Source organism: Malaclemys terrapin, chromosome 2, assembly GCF_027887155.1.
Source record: "Malaclemys terrapin pileata isolate rMalTer1 chromosome 2, rMalTer1.hap1, whole genome shotgun sequence".
NCBI lineage: Eukaryota > Metazoa > Chordata > Testudines > Emydidae > Malaclemys > Malaclemys terrapin.
In genome coordinates, this window is record NC_071506.1 from 252,316,274 (window position 1) to 252,334,667 (window position 18,394).

Sequence of the window (18,394 nt, forward strand, 5' to 3'; positions counted from 1 at the left end):
CCTGATACAGGGTGAGAGAGAAAAGCAGGAAGGTGGTTGAAGACTGGCTCCTTAGATTTCTTAGTGCTCATTGTAAATGGCACAGAAGGTCTGCTCGAAAATCAACACTCACGAGTAGTTTAATTTGGAAGGTTGGAAGGAAAGGCGTGTGGTTGCTCTCAAACCAAACTGAGTCTCCCCCCCACCCTCCCACTACCCCGTTTAAAGGGGAACATCGCTTTGGAGACGTCAAAAATTACAGTCCCCAAAAATGCATTATTCAGCTTTTCACAACTATCCCAGATATGTCCATTTGTTCTTTATTTCCCATCAAGAGAGAGCAGTCCTCTTTCCATTTGATCACTGCTGAATCAATTAAAGTATCTTTTTAGGAAGTATGAATTGTGGAGGGTCTCCCATGGTCCGCAGGTATTAGAACACACTTCGCTAGTTAACAGAGAATCTGCTTCAACCATGAAAAGATGTCTAAAGGCCACTTGCAGTCCATACATATTTTCATGTACTTTTATTATGTGGATATCAGAGCAACATAGTATCCATGGTGTTGAAGTCCCTTGCAGAAATGCACTTTGAAAGGAGAATTTTAGTCCTGACAGTAGTGAAATTAAACTGCCAACTACTGATTTTGAGAAGCTAGCAAAGATTGATTTGTCCTTATATTTCAAATGGAGATGCTACTTATGCACCAGCATCACTATACAGCTGGAAAAGGTGCTAGAGGGACAGTAAGAACAGAAATGATTTTTATTTCAGTTGCTACTGGGCACAGACATACACAAAACTTCAGTAAAGAGAATTTTCATGGATCATCGAACAAGATACTTTTCGCAGTGGAAATAAATGTTTATAGTTGTGTCTTCACAAAGAACAGTAAGTACAGAATTATTACAGCCATTTTGAACAAAATGAAAAAGGCTCTATATGGAACCAAGCCTGCCTACACATCACGCTTTGTTAGTACTGAGAACACGTGCATGAAAACAGAATTTTGTTGCACAGAGTTTGTGCGCTCCTGCTGCTCATTCCCCGCTCAGGACCAACACTGGATTATTGTTACCCTCTTTAGAGCAATTAACTTTCCTGTCACCAACAGAGGATTGTGACTTGGAGGGCAAATACCCAGCAGTGAACAAAGTAAGGAACAAATATGCTAGGCAATAAAAGAGGAGTATAACATGTAGGTAACCAAGTATAACATGTAGGTATAACCAAGTATATAACATGTAGGTAGAATTGTATGTAAATAGAAATTTTTCGGAGTTTTCACAATCTATCAGCTGGTCTTTACAATGAATTACAAAGACAGCACTGATTTGGCTGCTGGTATGGAAAACACCAGAGATCTAAGGGTTAAGATATTCAGCATTCTGTGATTCTGAAGAATTATTGATATTTTCATGTTTTCCTCAGTACCACAGAAACTGCACATTGAAGGAAGACCACCTAACCAAATAAATTTCAGTTAGTGTATGAGATAGGGCCAGATTGTAAATTGAGTTTAAAAATCAAAATAAAGAAATGTAAGCATCTGAACCTTCTGTCACATGCTATACTTGTGGCACTGTCCCATGGCCACAAAAGGTTTGAAAAACGCAGAGTCCTTTACTTCTGAATAACTCACAGATTTGTAATAGTCGCCTCTTTATACTCTGCAACCCAAAACCTTTGAATTGCCTCTTTCCACATACAGACTGTCATTCACTCCAGACAATAATTGCAGGTTTTCTGATATTTGGTGCAGTTGCAGATTGCAACTTGTAAGCAATCATTTTAGAACTATTCATTAGAATGAAACTCAGGCCATTCAAGGAGTCACAAAAACAATTTTATTTCCAGTGTTTAAGTAGATGCACACAGGCATGATACAAGTTTGGATTCATTAAGTCTTCATGCAGAATTATATTCTTCTCAATAAAAGAAACCAGTTCCATCCAGGATCCACTATCTACACGCCTATGTTACAACATTTATATCAAATCTGGTATCTGAAGAAAAGATACACATGTAATATGTACATTTAAGTTACTTATTTTACAGAAAGATTAAAAATTCAAGTCACATAAAACTCAAAAACTGTATTAAAATTGGAATATAAAACTCAGAGATCCAACTGGAATGCCTAAGGAATGGAAGCTCTGTATCCACCTGTGTTAAAATCTGTAAAATGTAATGAAATTTGTTACCAATAAAGTGTGTTTGTTTGTAGTATGTTTCTCTAATTTAACAATTAACAATATGGCACCCTAAAACACCAAATGAATTTATGATGAGGCACTTGTTAGTGACTAACCCAAAAGAACAATTTTTCTGCATACTAATGCCAGGCCAACTTTGTCATAAAACCATGTACACACTACATAGCATGTTGCATCAGATGCTTTGTTCAACATTTGTATGCAGCCATCAAATATACTTTTTCTTAAAATAGATATATACTTTAACTTTTTAAAAAATGTTCTTCTGGCTGTAGTAATGCACTGTGAAGACTTTCCACAGTGCATATGGATGAAACCAGCCCAAATGAAGGCTGCATAAAAACAACAGTACAGGAAAATATATACAGGGCTATTGGGAAGTGTAACAGTAAGCTACTGAATTGCTGTAGTGGACCTTTCCCCATTTCAAAGATACTGGTAAAATCGAGATCTAACCACCTGGGTCCCAGAGAGTTTATGAGGATGGGCATCAACTGCTGCACTGAAGTTGCTTTTGTTCATGCTCTGATAACTTTCACCATTTACCTGGTCAGGGGGCTGGAGTGGTCCTGACAGAGGTGGTGTTCTACTGATCAAAGTCAAGCTGCTAGAAGAACTGCCTTCATCTGCCTGCATCTCTGCAGATACAGGCAGATCTGCCTTTGATACATCTGTTAAGCGAGTGTTCTCAAGTTTGGGCTCTCCAGTTTCACCCGTATTAAGGTCAGTTGTGCTAGTGCGTAAACGTTCCCGTGCAAGCCACTCTGAAATGGACAGGTCCTGGGCTGGACATTTTGGCTTCAACCGATTCACAGCTGAAAGCTCAGATTCTCTTTCTCTACTTTGACCCTGCTCTTGAGCTTTCCATGCATTCAAAACACTTATTTCTGCAAAATCCCTCTGCCCTCCGAGTGTATGCCTTCGCCTGATATTTTTTCTCTTTGAGGTCTCTGCAGAGCTAGATTTTTGATTTCCTATACCAAACATATCATCTGCAGATGCTTTGAGACGCAGTTTTAATCTGTCTGTTATTTTAAGTCTCCACGTAGGTTCTTGTTTTTCAGTTTCACTTCTAGTTGATGTAGTTAAACTGCTTGTTGATCTTCCTTTTTTCATTATATCAAACATTTTGGTCATTGCAGGCGACTCCTTCTCACTCTTGGCATCCCCTGATCCTTCGCTATCTGTTTTGTGCCGGGCAGACTTTCTTCTAGATAGCGTATCACATTCAATAAGTTTGTGAGAGCTAAACAGTCTGCGGCTGTCTAACTTTGGTGTTGAACTTCCCTCAGTACAACTTACTTCGCTTTCTTCTGAGTTCCTCCGATTTGTTTTTGGCACTTCTTGCATTTTCCCCCTGAATATCCTTTCAGCAGCAGAACTTGTAGCAAAGACAGGGAAATCACTTTCACTGTCTGTTTCCATAGGACGACCTTCACTGATCAATTCACTTCTTTCATCATCGGCCTCATCCCCCTTGCTTTCTGTCACCGATTGCACTTCAGGGCTCAGCATATTAGAATCTAAACCGGTTACGTATGTAGTAGATGAAGTGGTTGAGTAATCCGAGGTGATAGAACTGACATCAGCAGCTAAAAATTCAATGCATTTAATTTCAGGGCTGGCTAATTTTTTCCCTGGAAATCTGTGCAGGGAAGCCTGGGAAGAAGTGCTAAGCATAGTGCCAGAGTCAGACACTGTCTCTTCAACCTGGGGGGAGGCTTGTGAAATAGGCATTTTAGGACTATCGTTTTGTATTGTTAGCCGATGGCTGAGATTCGGTGATTTTGTATATTTTTGTTGGTAAGGTAGTGAAGGCTCCTCTAAGGGGCTGCTCTCTTTCCTGAATGATTTCTTTTCATCCTTTGCAACATTCATGTCTTTTTTAGTGCTGTTCTCTTTTTCTTTCAGAACAAACATCCTTTGTTTTCTTCCTGCCATCTCTCTCTCACATTCCTCTTTAGCTGTGTCCTCTTTTGTTACATCACCATGAGATTGTTCAGCAAGCTCCTTCTTAAAAAATACATTGTCTAGCTCATCTTCTGAGCTGCTTGGTTGTGGTTTTTCTTTTGGTTTTTTTCGCTTGCGACTGGCTGCTGCAAAGATGGAGGACACAAGCAGTTCCCTGCTATACTGATCTTTTCCAGATCCCCAAGAACCCTGTTTTAAACAAAAATCAAGGAACAAGGTTAGCAGTTAAAGCATGTACATGTGTGCTATTGGTTTGAGATTTTATATGGGTATTCTGGTCTCCAAAGCCACAGTGCTCACTCCTATTTCTTCAGGGAACATTGCTCTGCTCTGTGTGTGGGGCCTTCACTGCCACACTGGGCACCCGGCATCCTCCCCTTCCCAACTTTGCAGCAGAGTCCCTCTGACTTGCCACAGTCCAACTGCAGTTATTAACTGGGTGCTTGATTAAGTAGTTAAGGAGACTCCAGGGCCTAAAAAGACCCTCTCCAACATCAGCATCTAGTGTGATCTGTTTGACAGAGAACATTGTGCAAGGCTCTAACTTCAGTCCCTCCCTCTTCTCACTTTACACTCTTTCTGTGAGTGATCTCATACAGCTTCGGCTACCATCTCCATGCTGACGACTTACATATACCTTTCCACTCCTGACTTATTTCCGTCCATCCAATCCCAGATCTAGGCCCATCTTTCTGACAGTGCCTCCTGAACATATCTCATCATCAATTTAAGCATAACACAGGGAAGATCAGTTTTGGCCATGAAGCATTCTCTGCTCTCCAGATTCTCTGGCACTAATGACACCATCACAAATCTCCACATTATTTAGCTGGGGGAGGGTAATATCTGACTCTTCCTTTTCCCTTGCTCCGTATTACCTAAGCCCTGCTCAAATTCTGCTGCTGCTTCCAAGGCACTCAAGAGATCCAGCTTTTCTTTCCTTCTCTCTAGCTAAAGCTCTTGCTTATGCCCTCATCTCCTGTTTAGATTCGTGTGACCTCTTCTCAGGCCTCCCTGATCAGTTACGCCTCTCCACGCCATGCAGTACAGGGGTAAGGTAAATTTTCCTTGCCTGTTCATCTGTCCATGGTACCCCTTCTAGGAATCCTTTCACTGGTTCCCCCTCCTCCTCTGCATCAAATTCAAGCTGCTTGTGCTTGCTTTCAAGGTCCTGTATAGCTTTGCCTCTATTTCTTTTTGTGTTACCCTTCCACCTGACTCCAATCCCACTGACCTCAGCCCTCCATTTGTCTGCTTCTGCCACAAGAATCCCTAGGCTTTCCCCAAGGCCACTCCCTATGCATGGAACTCCCTCCCTGAACTCGTCCTCAAGGCCACAACCCTCTCCACATTCAAGACCATTCCGAGGGCCCACTTCCACCATGACTTCTACAAAAAATTAATGGGATGCTTATGGCAAGGCGAGTGGTGAGGTACTTAGGGACAATCCTTTGTGTTTGTTTGGTTTTAATTATCACTACAATTAAAGATGCACCACAGAAGATTTTCCTTAAAATTTTGTACACCCTTTTTGGTTTCGTTTCTTAGTTAAAGGCAGTCTGAAAGTTTTAGGGGGTACATGTTTGATTTAAGTGATTTTTCTTCTTAATTATCTTAAGCCTTGTCCACATTAGACAGTTGTACCACTTTAATAATACTGGTATAGTTAAAGTGGTACAACCTCCTAATTTGGATGCAGTTCTATCAGTATAAAGGTGCTTTATATAGTAGTAATAATTTCTGTCCACGAAGGGAAATAACTATACCAATATAGTCACTTTTATTCCAGTCTCACTGGTATAAACTGGTATCCACACTATGGTGTTTACTGGTATAACTATTTTGACTTAAAGAAAATCACACCCCTAACCCAAATTTATACCGATAAAACTTTCAAATGTAGACCAGGTCTTAGGGTAAAAACAATGCTGAATTCTGTCTTCTTTGGTTTTGCCGAAGGGCCACTGGTGGAGGTTTCTTAGAATTTTTACTGTTAATAAATCCACTGAAGCGGTGATGTTTCTGATTTAACAAAGTCTTCCTTTGTTCCAAACATTAACTGGTCAATGTAGATAACAAAAACTAGCCTGACTCACGATTCCTCTCTTTCTGAACTACCCAACTCACTCTCTTAAAAACTCTGGTTGTGTCTAGACTGGAAGACTCATGAGTGGAGATGCAGTAGAGTGCTAACATCACAAAAAATGTAAAAAATAGGCACAAATTTAAGTCTGCCTTTGTACATCACAAAGCAGGAAAAAAAAAGAAGGGGAGAGGCTAGCAGGGAGAGATGATCCTAATTATTTTTCCTCCTTTTTAGGACACCTTAAGAATAAGAAAATATTCTTTGGGGTAAGGACCAAACCCCCTCTTACGTGTCATCATTGCCTAGCACCCTGTAGGCATTACTAGGAAAAAATAATAATAATGACAACATAAATAAGGTAAGTCAGTTGCTTACATCAGTTAGGGAAGCTTTAAAATGACAAAAATCGACAGAGTCCTGTGGCACCTTATAGACTAAAAGGCGTATTGGAGCATAAGCTTTCGTGGGTGAATACCCACTTTGTCTGACTAAGTGGATATTCACCCACGAAAGCTTATGCTCCAATACATCTGTTAGTCTATAAGGTGCCACAGGACTCTTTGCCCCTTTTTAACGATCCAGACTAATACGGCTACCCCTCGGATACTTAAAATAGCAAGACTCTGAAGTTTGCAGGTTGGCATTTCCAGGGCTGAGCAGTCTGCTCTTAACAAGACCTGTAGGTGCCATTTATTTGCATCTAACTACCCATCCATATTTCTAGTGTCTCTCTCTCTCTCTCCCTGGCTGACCTCAGGAATGGAAAGTTTAGTCTACCAGAGAAGAGCAGTAGAGGGGACAACCCTCCAGAATCTTGAAAATCGTGATCAGTAATTAGCATGCAGCATCCCAAAAGAGGAGCATGCCGCTGACCACAAGGCATTGACGTTTTGGGGTTCCCCCACCAAAAATAGTTTTTGTTTAAAACAAAAGTGGCAGCTGCTGAGCCTGGCCACTCACTTGCAGTTGTGCTGAGTTACAACCTAGCAATTACAAATGCTGACGAAGTGAGTACAATCAGCCTTAAGGGAAGTGGAAATCTCACTTGCAATATAAGCATTACATAGCTAGATACTCAGACCCCACGATGGTGATGGCTGCAAGTGCCTCACAACACTAAAAGATTTTATTTTCACACCACTGTTAGGTAGGGAAATATTATTCCTGTTTTACAGAGATGGGGAATTGAAGCACAGGCTAGATGAAAAGACTGGCCTACAGTCACATAGGACAGGGGTTCTCAACCTTTTTCTTTCTGAGCCCCCCCCCCAACATGCTATAAAAACTCCATGGCCCAGCTGTGCCACAACTACTGTTTTTCTGCATATAAAGGCCAGGGCCGGCATTAAGGGGTAGCAAGCAGGGCAATAGTCCGGAGCCCCGTCCCACAGGGGGCACTGGGAAGCTAAGTTTCTCAGGCTTCGGCTTGACCCCTGGGTGATGGAGGCTTGGGGCCCCGGGCTGCAGTCCTGCACTGTAGGGCTTTGGCTTTCTGCACTGGGCCCTAGCGAGTCTAATGCCAGCCATCCTTGGGGAATCCCCTGAAACCTGCACGTGGCCTCCCAGGGGACCCCTGGTTAAGAACCACTGATATAGGGTATGTCTACACTGCAATTAGACACACCTGGCTGGTCCCTGTCAGCTGACTCGGGCTCACAGAGCTCAGGCTAAGGGGCTGTTTAATGGCAGGGTAGATGTTTGGAACCTTCCCATCTCACAGGGTCCTAATGCCTGGGCTCCAGCCTGAACCTGGATGTCTACACTGCCAGTAAACAGCCCCATAGCCTGGGCCAGCTGCAGGTTTTTAACTGCAATGTAGACATACCTATAAAAAGTCTGTGGCTGAGCCTGCAACTGGATCTAGGCTCCTGAGTCCCAGTCCTGTATCATACCCACAAGACGATCCTCGCTACCTCAGAAGTGCTTTCTAATGGGTTTTAGCAGAGAAATCTTTGGCTATACCAGTTGGCTTCTTAGGGAGCTAGGATCCATGACCTTCAGCAGAAGCTGCCCTTGTATTCTACACATACTTTACAGACTGAAATAGAGACAGACATGCAAAAGTTGTTACACTAGTCTGAGTGTCAACCGCAGGCAAGCAATACTATATAGCCTAAACAAGATGTATAAATAAACAGTAGTTTATAGCATAGAGACCCCAATTGTAACAAACGTTGCTTCAGAGTTTGTAGCTTCCCTTCATCATGAGAGTCAATCTTTACAAATGAGACTTTTTCCACTTTCATGCTCCAAAATTAATTGGAGGAGGAATATTGAATATAGCACCACGTGTTTACAATAAAATCTTAAATAATGCCCTATGTATCCATGTATAAACAACCAATGCAACAAAATGCAAAGATCTAAAGTAGCTTAGAAGTTTATTCTTTATAATTTCACAAAAGATTTACCTTAGATTTTGCTGAGTCACTAGTAGCGGAATCTGTGGAAAAAAATCAGATATAATATGGTCAGTTCTGTGCAAAATTTGTTTTTGCTACAGACAATGCTGGACTTATGGGGGCGGGGGGAAATAAAAAAAAACAAGCACAGACCAAAATGTGAGAGCAAATAAAAACCAGAACAGAGTGGATAATCAGAGCTCACAAAGATGCAAGCTGCACCACAGAAAGCCACCGCCATGAAAGGATGCTGTGAATTGTAGGCAGAACCAGCTCAATGACAGGAATGGCAAAGGAGCCCTGTTCTTCTAAATAAAAAACAAAGATACTAATGTTTATTCCATGTTTTAAGTGTACAGCCCTGCAAAACTGCAGCTGAGAGACCTTTTCAGGATTGTCCTGGGTACTCTCCTATGACTGATGCGATACACAATGCAAAACTGAACATCTTAATATTGCTGGCTGCCCTAGCTGCAAATTGAGGTTCTCATGGTTGCATTCATTTTGTCAAACTATTAAAAGTTATTTGACATAAGGAGTAGCATTTTAACATTGTGCTTTGTTTTAAACCCCAATTTTACATCTGTATTCTCCTCTGAGTAACATATTGGTGAAATTTTACTTTTACCTAGCTAGAGTACAGCAGCTACCAGTTTTGTATTTCTCTATAACAAGCATTATTATGAAATGAAAAATGAACACCATAATTTTATTGTCTAGCAAAAATTGAGGTTATACAGTTATAAAGGGGGTAGGAAAGGGCTAGCACAATGACCAGAACATGTTTTCTTTGACATTTTCCAACTTTTGGGGGACTTTTTCCCCAGAATTAAAGAGCTGAGCCCCATGCCACACCCCTTTTTGACACATGGCTAATGCTTTATGACTAGAAAAACTGGTGGACCATACCATGCTATTCCTCCTCAGGGTCTGCTTCAGAAATAACAAGAAACAGCAGAAAGACTTTTAAAAAGTAGCATTGATCTGTTTAAAATACTTTTAAAAGAAAATTTACAGCACAGATCAATTTTTTTTTTTTTTTTTTTTTTGGCATTTACAAGAAACGGGGGTTTCTGCAGACAAGGCAGCTACAATGTGGGCAACAGTCCTCCTTCTTCCTACAGTTCCAGCTGTCCATGAGTGACATCACAGAATCCACTAGTGACATCACCGTGTGATAGACTCCTCCCACTTCACCTGTTTCAACATCAGTATAGAGTGACTGTTTCAGTAAATGCTGAACAACCCTTGAAAAACTAAAACAAAAGCTAGAGACAAAGGGATACCTTTTGTGGGAAACATGCTGGGTTAGTGCAACAGTACAGTGTGAGTAAAAAAGTCACCAAGAACACGCCTGCAATGCTAGTACTTAGCCAAACCGACAGGATGGCAATTGATAAACAGAAGGAAATCAGCTTTAAGATAAAAATATTGCAGTATACTTATGAAAATGTCATCTGTTGACAAGCAAAGTAACAAGTTTTAACTGCATTCCTAACTTTGGGACGAAGATCTATTTAGAACAGTGTAGAAGGTAAAACTTTCTGCCTTCACAGCAACCACTTATACAGCAGTACATATCTATTTGACCTTGTGATGATTATTACATGGAAATTGTGAATAAATAAAACAGTGTGTGTATGCTTGTTGGCCCTCAGTCTTTCAACGATTACACTTCTATTTGTCAGCAAAGCTTTCCAATCTATATCATGCAGCTCTGTGTAAGTTCAAAAGCTTGTCTCTCTCACCAACAGAGGTTGAGCCAATAAAAGATATTACCTCACCCACCTTGCCCTTGTAATATCCTGGAACCAATACGGCGACAACCCCACTGCATACAAGCACCACTATAGACACTTAAAAATACTCACGATTGTTTAGAAGAAAAAAACCCAACTTATTAGTAAAAGAAAATAGAAAATTACAGTGAATTAATAGAGTAGATTATTCTAGCCTACGGACTAACACTGTCCAGGGAAGAGTTACCTGATACGTCTCCAGGAGATACTCCCGTCCTTCCAATGTTGGTGAGTAAATGATCTATGTTTGGCACTGGCTGAGATTCTACAGTGTTTTCCTCCTGAACTGTTGTCTACAGTTAATAAACAAAGATCTCTTCATCATCGTTTCACAATTAATTCATTAAGATTCAACAACATTTAGAAAACAGCACTATTTCACCTGAGGACAGTTTCCTCATGAGCTCTAATTTTTCCACATTGCTTTTAACAAAAACACACAGAACTTATTAGTTCTTTTATTACTGCAGTGACTGGAGAGCTAGAAAGGTGTTTCTGAAGAGCAAAGCATACAATGGTGCAGCAAGAAATATTATGCATTCTAAGGATATCAGGACCGTGTTCTAAACTAAAATGAATTAGAACACAAATATTTAAGGAACAATACTTACAAGAGGCTCCACGGCACCATCTTCTGTGAAAAACCAGTCATGCTACAATTTAAAATAAAAAAAGTGAAAACCCCACAGGAAGTGAAACAATCAAATGTGGACATCACTAAAAAGGACAACTTTGAGAAAACAACTCCAGGGACAAAACTCAGAGCCAAACTTGTGTAATATGTGAAAGCAGGTCTGTCCATGTAATTTTTTTTTTAAATAATGAAATGAATTCACTTACTTTTTGGATAAGTGTTTCTACAATTTTGTACTGGTCTGGCATATGAGTAACCATGTGCGTCATGTTGTCTTCAGATGTCCTCACAAGAGTTGGACCAAACACTATAGCCAGGTTTCTTGGTTCCATCTATCAAGTAATGGAAGTAGATCTGCATTACACATTTATAATAGGGATATACAATAAATACCCATTACAATAAAATACATTAGGTGCCACTGAAGCTTCCTAATAGTCTATCTAACTTAGTCTTTATTTGTGCAATGCATAACAACCAGTTTTATAGGTATTATTGCTGTTGTTTTTGAAGCCAGTTAAACTAATGACATTCAAAAGATTTTCAGTAGTGCTCATATTACCATGCCAGGAAGTCTGATACATTAAACCTTTTATAAAATGTACATTTCAGATAAAAAGGCAAAGATGCCTCTATACAAAACCTGGTCCACTTCTGTACAGTGGAACATATACTCCTTTATTGGAGTTCAGAACCCAAACTGGTGTTTACAACCAGGGAAAAGCTAAATTAAAAAAGGACTCTCATATCTTCCACCTTCATTATTGATTTTACATAAAAACTAGAGTATGTAAAAATAGTAACTGTAAAAAACAGTGCCTTCTAATTAAGGTATTTAAGCATCTTCTAGATACCTTAAGTACTGGGAAACTTCCAAACTGTATTTTATCTCAAAGTGTTTTATTCGACCAGGGAAGAATTTCAGTTACTAATCAAACACTTCTCTCAAAAGGTATGGAAATCTCCACGGTCTGTGCACACCCTAGCCTGTGATGCACAGAACCCATTCTACTCCCATTCACCTCTGGAGATGGCAGCCACCATTTTGGACCTTATGTGAGAGTCTATCATACTTAAATACCCAAATGTGTCAGAATCTCCTCAGCACACAAACCACTCATTCTATAGATCATCTGCTTTTTAAACTGCACCTACGACAAAAGCCATAAGCAAGTATGCAGGTCACTGCAGACTACATGGCTCTGGAAAGAAGGATAAAGGAGTGTGAGGCACAAGTCATGTTCTTGTCCATCCTCCCTGTTGAAGGAAAAGGCCAAGGTAGGAACCATCAAATTGTGGAGGTAAATGTGTGGTTGTGCAGGTGGTGTTGGAGAGAGGGCTTTGGATTCTTCCACCATGGGATGTTGTTTCAGGAAGAAGGATTGCTAGGAAGAGATGGGATCCACCTAACAAAGAGATGGGAGAGCATCTTTACAGGTAGGCTTGCTAACTTTGTGAGGAGGGCTTTAAACTAGCTTCGCTGGGGGATGGTGACCTAAGCCCGGAGGTAAATGGGATACTGCGAGGAAACACAAGGAGGAGTGTGCAACAGGGGAGGCCGCCTGATTCATACTGAGAAAGTAGGGCATTCATCTAGTTATCTTAGGTGCCTGTACATGAATGCAAGAAGCCTGGGAAACAAGCAGAAAGAATTGCAAGTCCTGGCACAGTCAACAAACTATGCTGTGACTGGAATAAGAGACTTGGTGAGGTAACTCATATGACTGGAGTACTGTCATGGATGGGTATAAACTGTTCAGGAAGGACAGGCAGGGGAGAAAAGGTGGAGGAGTTGCACTGTATGTAAGAGAGCAGTATGATTGCTCAGAGCTCCAGTTTGAAACTGGAGAAAAGCCTGTTGAGTCTCTTTGGGTTAAGTTTAGAGGTGAGAGCAATAAGGGTGATGTTGTGGTGGGCATCTGCTATAGACCACCAGATCAGGAGGATGAGGTAGACGAGGCTTTCTTTGGACAACTAACAGAAGTTTTCAGATCACAGATCCTGGTTCTCATGGGGGACTTCATTGCTATCCCAGCAGATGTCAGGGTGATTGAAGCAGTGCACAGACAATCCAGAAAGTTTTTGGAGTGTGTTGGTGACAACTTCCTGGTGCAAGTGCTGGAGGAACCAAGTAGGGGCCGTGCTCCTCTTGACCTGCTGCTCACAAACAGGGAAGAATTGATAGGGGAAGTAAAAGTGGGTGGCAACCTGGGCAGCAGTGACCATGAGATGGTTGAGTTCAGGATCCTGACAAAAGGAAGAAAGGAGAGCAACAGAATACGGACCTTGGACTTCGAAAAGCAGACTCCGTCAGGGAACTGATAGGCAGGATTCCCTGGGAGGCTAATATGAGGGGAAAAGGAGTCCAAGAATGCTGGCTGTATTTTAAAGAAGCCTTATTGACGGCGCAGGAACAAAACCATCCCGAGGTGCAGAAAGAATAGCAAATATAGCCGGCGACCAGTTTGGCTTAACAGAGAAATCTTCGGTGATCTTAAACACAAAAAGGAAGCTCACAAGAAGTGGAAATCTGGACAGATGACAAGGGAGGAGTATAAAAATATTGCTCGAGCATGGAGGGGTGTAATCAGGAAGGCCAAAGCACAATTAGAGTTGCAGCTAGCAAGGGATGTAAAGGGTAACAAGAAGGGTTTCTACAGGTATGTTAGAAATAAGGTGGGTCAGGGAAAGTGTGGGACCCTCACTGAATGGGGGAGGCAACCTAGTGACAGAAAATGTGGAAAAAGCTGAAGTACTCAACGCAGTTTGGGGAGGAGGTGAGCAGCCCTCAGTGGTGAAAAAAGAGGTTAAAGACTATTTAGAAAAGCTGGACACGCACAGGTCCTTAGGGCCGGATGCACTGCATCAGAGAGTGCTGAGGAAGTTAGCTGATGTGATTGCAGAGCCACTGGCCATTATCGTGGTGATTGGGGGAGGTCCCGGACAACTGGAAAAAGGCAAATATAGTGCCCATGTTTAAAAAAGGGAAGAAGGAGAATCCAGGGAACTACAGACTGGTCAGCCTCAACTCAGTCTCTGGAAAAATCATGGAGCAGGTCCTCAAGGAATCCATTTTGAAGCACTTGGAAGAGAGGAAGGTGATCAGGAACAATAAACATGGATTCACCAAGGGCAAGTCATGCCTGACCAACCTGACTGCCTTCTATGAGGAGATAACTGACACTGTGCATATGGGGAAAGCAGTGGACGTGATAGATCTTGACTTTAGCAAAGTTTGTTACGATCTCCCACAGTATTTTGCCAGCAAGTTAAAAAAGTATGGATTAGATGAATGGACTATAAAGGTGACTAGAAAGCTGGCTAGATCGTCGGGCTCAACGGGTAGTGATCAACAGCTTGATTTCTAGTTGGCAGTCGGTATCAAGTGGAGAGCCCCAGGGGTCTGTCCTGGGGCCGGTTTTGTTCAACCTCTTCATTAATGATCTGGATGATGGGATGGATTTCACCCTCAGCAATTTCACAGATGACACTAAGGTGGGGCGGGGGGGGGGGGGGGGGGAGAAGTAGATATGCTGGAGGGTAGAGATAGGGTCCAGAGCGACCTAGATAAATTGGAGGATTGGGCCAAAAGAAATCGGATGAGGTTCAACAACGAAAAGTGCAGAGTCCTGCACTTAGGACGGAAGAATCCCATGCACTGCTATAGGCTGGAGACCAACTGGCTAAGTTGCAGTTCTACAGAAAAGAACCTGGGGGGAATACAATGGACAAGAAGCTGGATATGAGTCAACAGTGTGCCCTTGTTGCCAAGAAGGCTAATGGCATATTGGGCTGTATTAGTAGGAGCATTGCCAGCAGATCGAGGGAAGTAATTATTCCCCTCTATTTGGCACTGGTGAGGCCACATCTGGAGTAGTGTGTCCAGTTTTGGGCCTCCCACTACAGAAAGGATGTGGACAAATTGGAGAGTGTCCAGCGGAGGGCAACGAAAATGGTTAGGGGCTGGGGCATATGACTTATGAGGAGAGGCTGAAGGAACTGGGTTTATTTAGTCTGATGAAAAGAAGAGTAAGGGGGGATTTGATAGCTGCTTTCAATTACCTGAAGGGGGGTTCCAAAGAGGATGGAGCTCGGCTGTTCTCAGTGGTGGCAGATGACAGAACAAGGAGCAATGGTCTCAAGTTGCAGTGGGGGAGGTCTAGGTTAGATATTAGGAAAAACTATTTCACTAGGAGGGTGGTGAAGCACTGGAATGGGTTACCTAGGGAGGTGTTGGAATCTCCATCCTTAGAGGTTTTGAAGGCCTTGGCTGGGATGATTTAGTTGGTGTTGGTCCTGCTTTGGGCAGGGGATTGGACTAGGTGACTTCCTGAGGTCTCTTCCAACCCTAAACTTCTATGATTCTAAGAATAAGCACAGCACTTCTACTATGCTTTATTATATATTGTGGCTTACAGTTTATCTTCTCATGCTCATGACATGGAATAAACTCATAATAAATGGGGGGTACCGTGATCCACAAGAATGAGAACAAGACCGCAAGTCTGGATGTCCTGAGTCCGAATCCTAGCTTTGACTCAGTGTGTTGCCTTGGTCAAGTCAGATCACTGCTCTGTAAAACTGGGATACCACCACACTAGTTCTTTATGCTATGAGGATTCATTAGCTGAATTTTTTACAAAGCCCTTCTGATATATTAAATGCTAAAGGTCTAATGACTATCAGACAGCACCCTGAACAGTGCTCTTAGCATTGCACAAAAATGTATATTATAAATGGTATGTGCTGTCATCATTTCTTACAGGTTTGCTTTTATTCACCCACAAAATCTGATTATTATTTGTAATAAACTATCACACTTATTTAGATAGAGGGTAAAATTTTCAAAATCATTTCAGTGATTTAGGAGATTAAGTCCAATTTTCAAAGTGACGTAGGTGCTTGGGAGCTTAAGTCTCACTGAAAGTTAACTAGACAGACACTTAAACACCAAAATGACATTTGACTATAAGACTTAGGCGGTTTTTAAGTTTTACCCAGAGTATTTTATTCTGAAGGATCCTAACACACTATACAAAGTATGGGCCCAATCTTGAGAACTGTAGAACACTGAAATCAAGTAGAGCATAATGTACTACACAGCAGTGGGAGAATGAGACCTTTTTTAAATGAAATAATGGCAGACCCTATTTTCATGAGATCTTTAACATTAATTATCAGATAGTAAACAGACTGAGCAGACTTCTCAGGTCTGCACAGAAAATGTGCACCATTTTAACTGAAATTGGTTTTGAACTGTTCAGTTCAGCTAGTTGCAACCTTGCATGGGCCCACGTAAATCAGTTTACAACTGATTATGTTGAAGTTACAGAATTAAACAATATGTAATCAGGGGTCGGCAACCTTTCAGCAGTGGTGTGCCGAATCTTCATTTATACACTCTAATTTAAGGCTTCGCGTGCCGGTAATACATTTTAACGCTTTTTAGAAGGTCTCTCTATAAGTCTATAATATTATAACCAAACTACTGTTATATGTAAAGGGTGGCCTGCTGGGACTCCAGGCCTGAAAGCAGGATGAGCAAGGGCTGGAAACCAAGATTGGCAGCTGAGGTGAGTGGAGTTGGTGGCTGGTAGGCCTGAGCAGGGCTGGAGGCCTGGACCCTGTCTGCAAGAGAGCCTCCAACCGGAAGCACGGTGAGTGGAGCTGCGCGGTAGAGACCCATGCTGGCGAGGGGTCAGCAGCCAGAACCCCAGAGCAGCGACTGGCTCGGCCTGCTGCCACTCTGGGGTTTCTGCCCCCAGCTCCTGCTAGCTGAGGTCTCAGCCCGCTGCCAGCCTGGGGTTCCTTCCCCCAGGCCGGCAGCAGGTGCTAAGTGGGACCCGCGGGGACCCGGCTGGCAGGAGCCGGCAGCGGGAACTCCAGAGTGGGGCGGGCTGAGCGGCTCAGCCCGCCGCAGCTCTGGGGTTTTCACCAGCGGCTCCTGCCAGCCAGGGTCTCAGCCCGCTGCCAGCCTGGGGTTCCTTCCCCCCCAGGCCAGCAGCAGGTGCTGAGTTGGACCCGCGGCGAGTCCCGCAGGAGCCGGCAGCTGGCAGCGAGAACTCCAGAGTGGCGGCGGGGCTGAGCGGCTCAGCCCACGCTGCGTGCCAGGAAAAATCAGCTCGCGTGCCAACTTTGGCACACGTGCCGTAGGTTGCCGACCCCTGATGTATATAAAGCCAGTTGTAAAACAACTTAATTGTGCCCACACAGGTGGTTTGTACCCAGTTTCAAGTAAATAAAAATGAATTTTAGTTACACCAGTACATACTTTGTATACAGACAAGTCTCATCCAAAAGCTCCTCAACACAGCAAAGGGCCTTATGTTGACTTTACCGACCTTAACCAATAAAACCCTGGATTGACACAGATGGGTTTATCACCTGAAATAATCCCACACAATGAAATTTGTTTAAATAAGTAAAATGGAACAAAACGTCTTGTATATTTGGTTTGATACCTTGTTCTTTTCTGAATTCTCTGCTACGGTCTTCAGATGTGCAGAAAGAAACTTGAGTGTTTCATAATGATGTTCAGGTAAATCATGAATCTGAAACAAAAAAAAACGTAGTATGGAGTTTAAAATATTTTAGTGCTAAATTGTACTGCATTTAAAATGTATTCAAAGTCAGCATACCAGCCTCTTAAGTGTTTTCAGCCGCTCAATAGGATCTTCTTTTCTATTGGCATCTATGAAATCTGCATATTTGTCTGACAAAAAAAAAAATCTGTTTTACTGCATGAGAGAGAGAAGTTTTGTAGAAAACAGAAGTTAACCTGTTTCAACTTTTACATAATATATCTAGCAGCTGTAATGGAAAAATAGCTCAAATAATTTATGTCTAATTAAATTGATAAATTCTAATAATTTGATTGGGAATATCACTGGATTGTGATGATAAAAATTGACCTACTACTAATTTAAACACAATTCTTTAAAACCCCCACTATTTATATCAAACCTATAAAGAACAGCATATGCTCCATCTGCAGTTAAAGTCAACAAATTCCATTCCCACAGTGTGCTACCAAGTTGAATAGTGGTTACACACACATTCAGACACACATGGTTACATTATTTCAAACTACTTCAGAAGCATGAGGAGATCAGTGAGGGGAGGAGGAAGGAAAATGTGTTAGGTTAGTTTGGCAGAGGGCTAAAATTAATAGGATACTAACTGTATACTAACCTACTACATACAATGCAATGTAGACATGAACAAAGTATGTTCCTGTTTTGGAACCATTTACAGTGATTCCTGGGCAGTTAGAGAAAAATTTACTGTCAGCTGACACGTGTAAGCTA

The 18,394-nt window shown here is 42.0% G+C and overlaps 1 protein-coding gene across 3 annotated transcripts in view; it reads right to left on the reverse strand.

The window, feature by feature from the left end:
• Positions 1 to 1,803: 1,803 nt before the first annotated feature.
• The window catches only part of ARHGAP21 (Rho GTPase activating protein 21), a 193,480-nt gene continuing 176,889 nt past the window's right edge, over positions 1,804 to 18,394 (reverse strand). For all 3 annotated transcript variants that reach the window (XM_054020709.1, XM_054020710.1, XM_054020708.1), the window contains 7 exons: positions 17,726 to 17,799; positions 17,549 to 17,638; positions 11,294 to 11,419; positions 11,065 to 11,106; positions 10,641 to 10,746; positions 8,664 to 8,695; positions 1,804 to 4,355 (listed from right to left, as the gene is read on the reverse strand). In XM_054020709.1, coding sequence (XP_053876684.1) covers positions 2,622 to 4,355; positions 8,664 to 8,695; positions 10,641 to 10,746; positions 11,065 to 11,106; positions 11,294 to 11,419; positions 17,549 to 17,638; positions 17,726 to 17,799 — 2,204 coding nt within the window. In that variant the 3' untranslated portion in view covers positions 1,804 to 2,621. The remainder of the gene's footprint in view (positions 4,356 to 8,663; positions 8,696 to 10,640; positions 10,747 to 11,064; positions 11,107 to 11,293; positions 11,420 to 17,548; positions 17,639 to 17,725; positions 17,800 to 18,394) is intronic.